Source organism: Miscanthus floridulus, chromosome 4, assembly GCF_019320115.1.
Source record: "Miscanthus floridulus cultivar M001 chromosome 4, ASM1932011v1, whole genome shotgun sequence".
NCBI lineage: Eukaryota > Viridiplantae > Streptophyta > Magnoliopsida > Poales > Poaceae > Miscanthus > Miscanthus floridulus.
Genome location: NC_089583.1, coordinates 21,250,034 through 21,260,138, shown reverse-complemented (window position 1 = coordinate 21,260,138; position 10,105 = coordinate 21,250,034). Strand labels below are relative to the sequence as shown.

At 41.4% G+C, this 10,105-nt stretch overlaps 1 protein-coding gene across 1 annotated transcript; it reads right to left on the bottom strand.

Moving 5' to 3' along the window:
- Window positions 1-1,501: 1,501 nt before the first annotated feature.
- On the bottom strand, window positions 1,502-8,881 carry LOC136549522 (coatomer subunit gamma-2-like). The gene is made up of 18 exons (XM_066540826.1): window positions 8,611-8,881; window positions 8,297-8,394; window positions 8,097-8,147; window positions 7,603-7,716; window positions 7,316-7,516; window positions 7,106-7,207; window positions 6,784-6,891; window positions 6,484-6,714; window positions 5,358-5,608; window positions 5,088-5,259; window positions 4,553-4,708; window positions 4,404-4,454; window positions 4,051-4,191; window positions 3,769-3,969; window positions 3,541-3,672; window positions 3,280-3,453; window positions 2,316-2,555; window positions 1,502-1,944 (listed from the first exon to the last, which is right to left on the bottom strand). The coding sequence occupies exons 1-18, from the start codon at window positions 8,657-8,659 to the stop codon at window positions 1,750-1,752; spliced, it is 2,667 nt and encodes an 888-aa protein (XP_066396923.1). The 5' UTR covers window positions 8,660-8,881; the 3' UTR covers window positions 1,502-1,749.
- Between the last annotated feature and the right edge of the window lie 1,224 nt (window positions 8,882-10,105).

Below are 10,105 nucleotides of genomic sequence, written 5' to 3'. Positions count from 1 at the left end.
GGTTCGGGTTCGACTCGAGCACAGGGAAAAGAGGTAGAAGGTGACACTGTTGTGAGGGCCCCGTGCGGCAGCGAGAGCAAGGGAGGGAGTGCACCAGTGCTTGCTGGGCCGCGGCATTGGGCCGGAGCGGCACAGCTGCCACTTGGCTGGGCCGGCAGGCCGAGGTGGGCCATGGCGCTGCGCTGGGCCTGCGGGGTGTGGAGCAGGCCGACAGGCCAGAAGGTGGGAAGGGAGGAAGAAAAACTTTTGCCTTTTTATTTTCTAAAATCTGATTTTTTTCCAAAGCTAATTTTAATGGTTTTGAATTCAGTTTGAGTTTTAGTTAAAAACCAATCAATACAGAAACAAATATGCAGCGGCATGATGCAACAGCATGTATCTAACCTTATGATTGATTTTAATTTAGCAAGAAGTATTATTTCTCTACATTCCAACGCTCACACAATTGCATAAATAAATTAAATTTAGCTATTTCGAAAAGAAGCAAAATTTCACGGTGTTACAACGAGTGACACGATTGCCCGCAAAGGCCAGGCAAATGGTGATGCAGTGATGCTGCGAATGAGGCGCTACCCCTCCACCGCGGACGCACAGGCGGTGTGGCAAGATCTCTCGAGCATTGATAATCCGCAGGTAGATAAAGAAACAGATGAATTCGGCTCCGTTCGCTTCGCTGAAAAAACAAGCCGAAATACTGTTCTGACTAATTTGTTGCGGGAGAAAAATACTGTTCCGACTGAAAAAATAAGCTGAAAAATACGGATTATAAAACCAGCGAACAGGACCGAAGCATTGAATGCTGATCTAATAATCGAGTGACATGGAGACAGATCACACTTAAACCTTCGAGTTATATCAACATCACAACCCAACCCCTTAACTACCTCCACTTTTAACGATCCAATATCGAAGAACAGAGTTGAAAACTGACTATTTCTGCTACCTCCGAACCGGTTTACATACAGTTGAAACTGACTATTCTAGTTCAAGGCGCTAGAAAGTGCTTCTGCCAAAAGGCAGAACGTCAACGAAAATGCTGGAACAAGAAGCTGCTTTTTAATGCATAGTAAAATTTCGCAGCAATCGGCCCTGTTTTTAGCTCTTGGCTTTCTCAAATGGGTGAAAATAATAGGTGAAAACAAAGAGATGTTTCACAACCATTTTCTAGGAAGACGAGAGAGGGCCTTCGATCCTATTTTTGGTTCTGTTTTTCTAAATGGATAAAAGCAAAGAGATGTTTCACAACTATTTTTTCATTAAATGGATGAAAACAAAGATTAGTTCCACATCTATTTTCACGAAACATAGACCAACAGTTTACAACTTCTCCAAGGCACATAGCTCAGGATCAACCTTTTTACAGCTTACGGTAGCTTTTCTAAACTCAAAACTGAACCAAATAGAACCTAAGCATAGGTGAAAGCCACACCTTATGAGGCCACGAATTTAAGCAGTTGCCTCGTCAATACAAGATTTTGTTGCTGATGTGCAATATGCTTCATTTTACCAACAAAACTTTACTTGAATTTTATTGCATACACTATTATCTCCTCGGTATATAAGGAAAATTGTACAGATCCAAATCAACCAAAAAACTGTTGTACTGTGTCGAGGAAGAATGGTGGTGCAACAAAAGATGGATCCAACTGGAAACCAAGCTTACATATACTAGAATTAATTGAATCCCCTCAAGCTCCCGTAGCATGAAAGCCAAAACAAAAGGAGTCAAAAAATATTCTACTAGTGTTCTTAGCCATTAGCAACAATTTCGTGGATCTTGTCACTGATCTCTGGATCATCAGATCTAACTGCTAGCTTCATGGCCACCTCCTTCGGTGCACTGATTCCAAATGACAGCCTCACCAAGACTTTCACGTTACCAATAAACACACCAGAGAGCAGACAAGTGTGCGACCTTGAATTGCTTGGGACCACGTCAGTTCCCTACAAACCAAAGGTGAAACGAGTCATCATTTTAAGGTGAAAAGCAATGCTAAATACAGCCAGGGTTCCGAATCAAGGTGATAACCCTTTGAGCTGTTGGTTGCTTGAACTATCAATACTGCTAGATTTTATAGGAATTAAAAAAATTGTCAAATATCAAGGAAGGAGATACAACTTCTTATTAATGACCAGGACTACTAATTGGTACAGGCCTAGGAAATTTCTAAAAAAAAAAGCTCTAAATCCTGCAATCTCTCCACGAGGTAGAAACACTATATAACTTTTTAAGCAAATTTATTACAAATCGACTTATTATTATATATGACAGTGGCATTCATTCGATAGGAAAAAGAATGATAAAGGAGACTGACCTCGCAAGGCTGCATGCCGAGGATGCTTATAACAGCACTTACAGCCTCAGCCAGGCTCTCCCTTACTCCAAGCCCATACTCGTCAACCCGCTCACTCTCCGGATCCATGCTTTCCCAGGCATTTCGGAAGTTAGATACTCCCACCTTCGACATATAATCAGCAGAAACGATTTCAAGATCTTCAAGCTGGTACTCATCCTCAACACCATCATCCTCAGCTTCACCAGTGGATGGGTCAACCTGAAACACAACAAATGAGTCAAATCAACAAATTATCATTTACCGCTTCAAATGGAAAGACAGGAAAGCATTTCACAAATTATCTGAACCGATTAAGCGTATATATGCCGTACAATGATCTTATTCAGAAGAGTACAAACACAGATGTAGATCCCAGTTTAGTGCATTTGCAAGGAGTCAAGGGCATCCAAGTAACAGATTTAACAATTTCGCTGAGAACTCAAAAGGACCCTGAAGCTCAATATACTAGTGCATATAGCAACAAAGAAGGTAGATCTGATTTCCAGTTCAGAACACTTTAGGTACAGATCAGCCAAAGTTTAGACAAAACATTATCTTATGTCAAATCAAAGATTACAGATAAAAAGTAAGTTCAACCATGATTACTGGTATGACTGCAAGGGACCTTAGGCTGGAGAACCAGATAGTTCCACTTAAATTATCACGTTTTATGATAAGCTTTCATACATGGCCTCCCTTCTTTGTTCGGTAAGAATGGTTCTTCCCATAGGGAAGGCCTGGTTCAGCATTTCCCAAAAGGAACAAAAACTGGAACTGAACAACTTTTTCATATACACATCGCAAGCTAAACGAAGCACTGGTTTCTGGAGTAGCCAAGGTGTCAAGAATGCCTTCCATTTGTTCATGGGCACTTATCCTCACCTCACACAAAATGCACATAGAAAAATATAAGATAATGGGGAGGAGCAAGCAAAACACACACCTCCTTAACAATGAATTTCAGGATATTTGAGAACTTGCCGGTGGCAATGACACCTTCTGGCTTTTCAAAAGCCACAAAGGTCCGTCCAGGAGAATCATATGGTAATGATTCTAAAGGCTTCGAAGCAACTTCTAAAAATTCATCAGCCTCCGAAGCATCAACGAAAACAACTACCTGTGGAATTGAGGAGTTAAAGGCACTGAATCATAAAAACACAACATATGCATGTATAAACCTATAAATATGAAAGAAGTTACATACCTGTTCAAGCAATTGTTCAGGAATTGTATTGGTACAGTTGTATTGGAGCACAACGTGTCCATCAAAAATATGCTTCACAACATTTACTGAGTATTCAGTCTCAGCTTCAGTCAATTCTACAGGTGCGGATGACTGGAAGAGCGAACAAAAAGTTACAACACATGCAATGAGATTCAGCCAGGTCCATAATGCACATCTTTTATAGAAGGACAAATAATATATACCAACCTTAAATAGCTTTCCAAAATCAGCGAATTCCGGAATGGATGAAAGAAGCTTCTCATAAGAAGCATCAACAGTAGAAACAGGGCCACTGACAGCAGATGCCGGACCGGCTGATTTCTTGCCTGTAGACTTTTTCTCAGCAAGGGGTTGGGATTTTGTCTCCTTCGAAACAGATGAAATATCAAAAGGTACATCTGAAGGTTCCTATCAACAAATAATGATAACATAAGATATACAAGGATAACAGAGCAAAAGCATAATTATATTCAAGTGACCAAGACATACATAATTCCGCAGGCTCGTCTCCAAGTTTACTAGTGGAACATCAAGTGAGCCAAAGAGAAATTCATTCACATCCTTCTCTGTCTCACCAACTGTAGCTTCCCCACCTAACAATTTGAGGTAAAGGGTCGCTCTGTCACGCACCTACAAGGTAAGCATATCAAACATCAGCAAGGAAATATTTCTATCTGAAAAAAGAAGAATCAAGCAAGGTCATTTATCTAAATATAACTTTTGCTTTACAATTAAAATGAGGTAGCAAAACAGTAAATGAGTAAGACGCACAGCGGAAAGGGTTATTGAATCATAAAAAATAGAGCATAGATGTATCTTCATGGGAAAAGTTTCACACTAACCTCATCATCCCCATCAAACAGGCAGCGTCTCAGGAGCACAAATATGCGAGGCTGGATAAAAACATTGCAAGTGCAATAGACATTTGACAGATAAGAAACACATTGCACAGCAAGAACATCATTTGAAGTATAAAAAATCATGTAAGTACCTTGAGTGAGTCAACCAAGGCACCAAACTTTGACAATGTGCTGACTGCACTAGCTCGAACTGTAGCATTTTCAAGTATCACCCTATTGTATATATAACGTATGTATTTACTGGGATCTGATGTTTTTGGGCCTTCATTTCCCAAAAAGTGAAGTATCTGCCACAAGATTAAAAAGCAATTTGATTACAATGAAGAAATCAGCTGACTTACTAAAGTAGTTTATGAATAGATATTTTACTAGTCCATAATCATAAATGTCAGTGTTAACATAGGAAAATACAAAATGAGTTCAGTTGCAGGTTTCAAATCAATTAGCTCATTATATCTACAGAAGCAGAAAATAACCATCTATAGACAGCTCACAGCAGAAGATATATAATTAGAAATAAAATGTGTTCATCGGTCACTATTTCAATGTGATCAGCCTATTGTACAGAAGCAAAAGAAAAATAACATATTCACAAAAAGGAAATTAAATCGATCTTACAACTATTTTCCAAATTACATGCCTGAAGAGTGATTGATTGATGGTTACCTGGGTGGACAAATAGGTGAATTCACAGTCTTCTATGAATTCACATAAGTGAAATAAACCACTTTCCTTTGCATCAGGAATATCTCTAATGAGTATAATAATTGAGTCAACTATGGCTTTCTTGTACTCGAATCCACCCTCTTCCCGTAGAATATTACTCAAGAAGTTCATCCTGGAAAAGATAAATGGAAATTAAGGCTTATAGATGAAAAAGGTAGTTTACGATATTTAACAATAATAGAGCAAGAAGATATGCTTCTATGTACATACAATGAGCGATATTTCAGAGGGAACTTCAAGCACAGGGATCTTATTGCTTCAACAACAACAATCTTGAATTCATCAGCTATGTCTGACATAAAGTTGGTCATCTGTTTCATTAAACGATCAACACTTGACTCGTTGCCTGTCTTCAACAGTGTTGTAATCGCAAGGGTTGCAATGCTCCTGTTCTGATCAGAGATTAAGCTCTCCATGTCTATGTTACAATTTGTGACAGCCAAAGGATGAGTTGATGCAACCTGTACAATTATTCACATGAGCAGTCAGTAAATATAATGGAATCAACAATGATTCTGACAAGAACACTACAGGCAATCTGGGCCATACTATCAGTAAGGAAACTGTTAATCCAACAGCAAATCCATAACACTAAAACAGCTTTCCAGCAGGGGAGATGAATTTTCCACAACAGATCAAACAACATAATGAAAATGCATATGATACCAAACAAACAAAAAGTAAAAGATAACTGAATGTTGCACTCTTATCATCTGTTGCTCCCTATATGCAATAGAAAGAAAAATAGCAGATTCAAAACATGTTAGATAAAAGATGTCATATCTGAAATGTCTGATCTTGCATCAAACAAATGGAATTCAGTCCAGTAACCAGATGGCATGTCTTTGTCCTACCCAAGGATCAGCTGTTATGGATCATAATGTATAAACAAACATAGAGCCAAGAATTCAATGAAATAGTTGTTCAAGCACAAAGCATATGTAACATGACTGAACAATCAAGGAGATGATAGATCAGCAGTCCTATCTTCCAGCTATATTACATGGCTACTGAGAGAATCTAAAGAAAGCACGAAATGAATGTTGTGTTAAAAAATTATTTAGATACCGGAGATTTAGACCTTAACTTATTTGGTGCCATTCATGGAAAATACAAACTCCATCACAAACCAAAATAAGTACTGAGAACAGGATGCAACTAATATTGCTGTGTTATTAATTATTATAGTTCTGCGACAAAAAAAAGAATCCCAGACATTTGAAAGCCAATGATCCTTTATTGGAAACTACTACACAATCAATAGTTCTACTTAAATGAGAATTGCATAGTATCAAGAACAGCTAGTGTAAAGAAATAAGCAGAGCAGCAGACCAACCTTGTTAAGTGTGCGAACAGCTGCGAATCTGAGAACAGGTTTGGATGAACTTAAGAACAACTGCAGCACAGTAATTGCAGGTGTAAGCTCACGGCTTGTGACACCATTCAGTTCAGTAATTGCTCTTGCAGCCTCAAGTATGACCATTTCTGCTTTGTTCCGGAGACAGGACTCAAGGAAATCAAAGAAAGGACGATCTCCACCTTGGTTCACGCCAGACTCTCTAATCACCTGTAGATGCCACATATTTCAGATACCGATGATTATCTACATTAGATCTGGAAGATATGGAACACATGCCTGGCTTGTGTAGCGAATAAGTAGGCACTGGGCCAAAGGAGAGCGAACTGAACCCCTGGTCAAGCTAGTGACAAGCTTGCTGACCGCCAACCGATCATTTTGTCTAATCTGAAATGAAAGGTAGATGGGATTATAAGGTATTTGTGCATTAACAAACAACTTGAGCCTATCAAAGTGCTCCATGTTGCATAAGTAGCAGACAAACAAGAGCTGACTAATTACGTTTTTGCAAAGCGTCTGATTCATTTTAACATTCGAGGGTGAGGATATTATGGATATGCCTATCTATCTACTTAAAAGGAGCACCATATGTTGAACTCACTTGGTGAAGAAGAGCAAGGGCATGAAACTGCACAAGAGCAGCTCTTGACTGCACAGCCTCTTGAACTTCATTGCTCCATCTTTTTACAACTTCCGGACTTGTCTGCCAATAATACAAACATGCAGAAAACATAATCAGAAGGATCTAAAGCTGCCACCAACTAGTAACAATATATCCAACTGGAGCACCAAATATAATTGCAGGACGTACTTGAAGCAAGTAGATGCCACTAACAAGGGCTGCACTGGCAACAACAGGATTCTTGTCAACAATGGCTTGCTTCAAATACCTCTCGATTTGGGTGAGAAGAGTTGAGTCGATAATACGACAAAGAACTCTAATAGCGTTCGCACGGTACATATCAGTTTTGCTATTCATGTCCTTCATCAAAGAGCTTGTTACTATGATGACCTACACCCAATAGATCACAAATGAAAGTCATTCCCACATTCCACATAAAGCAGCGAACCACATAGTAGCAACCAATATTCACCAACCTCATCAGCTGAAGGCGATAGTTCCTTGATCATAAGGTACACCATCCTCCTAAGGCCCGCATCTTTAGACTGGAACAGCTTGGTTGTTGCAAAGAAGACCTCTGTGGCCTCAACCTACAATTTTTTTTCCACTCATGTAAAACTATAGCACATGTCCTGGACTAGAGCTCAATGGGCACACTAATGTATTGAGGAAACTGCACTACATCAAATGTGATTATATATGTACCCTCAGATCCCCTTTGTACTTATAGTGTTTGAAACATGCATAAGGTCTACTCTCTGGACATTAAGCTAGCAAGTAACTCCTCACCTAATGTAATTCAGGGCACCAGGTGTTGAACCTAACTTTGTAGGTACCAACTTCCTTTTAGAGGACGATAACTATGGTCAAACTTCACAAGAATTTTAGATATGCGACGAGTACTGGCAATCTAAATCTAAAAACCCAGCCAAATTATGATCACGGTAAGATCAACGATGTGCCACTGTACCTTGGTAAAGGTGTCACCCTGGTTGAGCAGGTACAGGAGCTTGGTGATAACCTACAGATGCAGGCAGAAAGCATGAGAAACCAGAGTCATTTATGTAAGCCCGCGAATGCATTCGAATTCACATTCGCACAAGCTTGGAGAGATGGTATCGCGAGATCCCGTGGGGAGGGGATGAAACACGATTGGGCAGAGACAGGCACCTGGCAGCATCGCCGCGCGTCGAGCTGAGGGTCGTGGAAGACGCGGGCCTCCTGCAGCACGGCGCCCTTCTCGATGCCGAGGAACGGCGAGTAGTACTCTGCAGCAGCAACCAAGCAAGCGAACAATCAGCCAGCCGCAAATGCGACGGATGCCGGGATCCGGGCCGGATCACGCCAGATCTAGGGCGCTGCGAGCGCGGATCTGGGCACACACACGCGCACACGGGCGCGCACACACAACCGGAGGCGTACACGCGCGCAACTAAAGGAACGAGGCGAGACAGACAAGGGCGCTGACGCGCGCGCGCGCGCACCTTCCTCGTCGAGGTCGTCGTCCTTCTTCACGACGAGCGGCTGCGCCATGTCCGCGGCTGATGTCGGGGCGACGCTCGCGCGGGAGGGTGCCCGAGCCGGCGGCGGCGCGAGGGCGTTTCCCCGGGGCCCGGGCGGTGGCCTCGCTGGATTTGGAGTGGAGGAGGCGCGGAGCTTACAGGAATGGAGAAGCGTGCGGCATGGATCTGAATCTGGCGCCGGGAAAGGCCTGGGGGAGAGAGGGAGGGAAAGGGGGTATCCACTACCAGTCCTTGAGCAGCGTTTTCGCGGAACCGTCTAATCTCATGTGTGTTAGGAGTGGTTATCTTCCATTAGACACTGAGCACTTGAAAGAGAACATCCAATTATATGGTCCCATCGAACATATACTAGGGAAGAACTCGAAAATCCACATTTTTTATCAGGATCGACAATGAGAAAATAAAGTTTACATCATTCTTAACCATTTCTTACGTAACTTTTAATACAACATCAGAGTATAATATTTATTATTATAACACCGAAATATAATCATATTACCAGAGTTATAAACAGTTTAATTGAACAGCGGAATATAAACATATGATCACAATTACAGCGGAAATAAATATCTAATCATGACATGATAAAATATTGATATGTAAACTACGACAACAGATTATGAAACTTTCATTTATAAAAACATTTGGTGAGAGTTATAAATAACGACTATGATCGCAGCGTAAAGGAATTCTCGCTGAGCCCACCAGAAGAAATCCACACACAAGAGTCAGCTCTAGCATCCACCTGTCACCTGCAACAGAGAAAATAAAACCCTGAGTACTCAATTGTACTCAGCAAGACTTAGCCAACAGGAGGAAAGAAAAGACTCCAACGATATACAAGGTTATCTGGCTTGTAGGTTTATTGTATTTGCAGGAAGCATTGCTAAGAGTGCGTCCTTATATTCGATTTTTATTAAAAGCCACATTGGTTCATTAACTAACCATTCTATGTAAGTACCTGCGCTACTTTCAAGCATGTGGTACGCAATCAGATTTTCTTTTTCCATTCCATCTTTCATCTTTCAGTTCTTACTACGGTACTAGACACGAAACAAGTCGTACCGGATTGTCCGACGATTCGCGAATTAATGCCCCTAGCTGGGTACCCCAAAAACACACGCCCCGCTTGTACCCAAAACACAAGCAGGACCAACCCATCACCCTCCTGTCCTGGGTTTCTAGGTCCCCATCCAAACTGGGACTCCAAGCCCCCGCCCCTGAGTCCTAGACTCAGTGCGGTGCAAGGACCTCCTCCATCAAAAAGAAACTCTAACAGTCGGTCCAGAAAGAGCCGGAACCCACGATAAGAGAGCAACAAGTCTTCTAAGCGCCCATATCCAAGTATGTGCTCGGGATAATAAGTCTGTGACTTGCCTCGATGGCTTATGCAAATATCAGTCCTTAACCGATACAGATAGGGAAAGCAGTGTAACCAAGCCATGCCCCACATCTA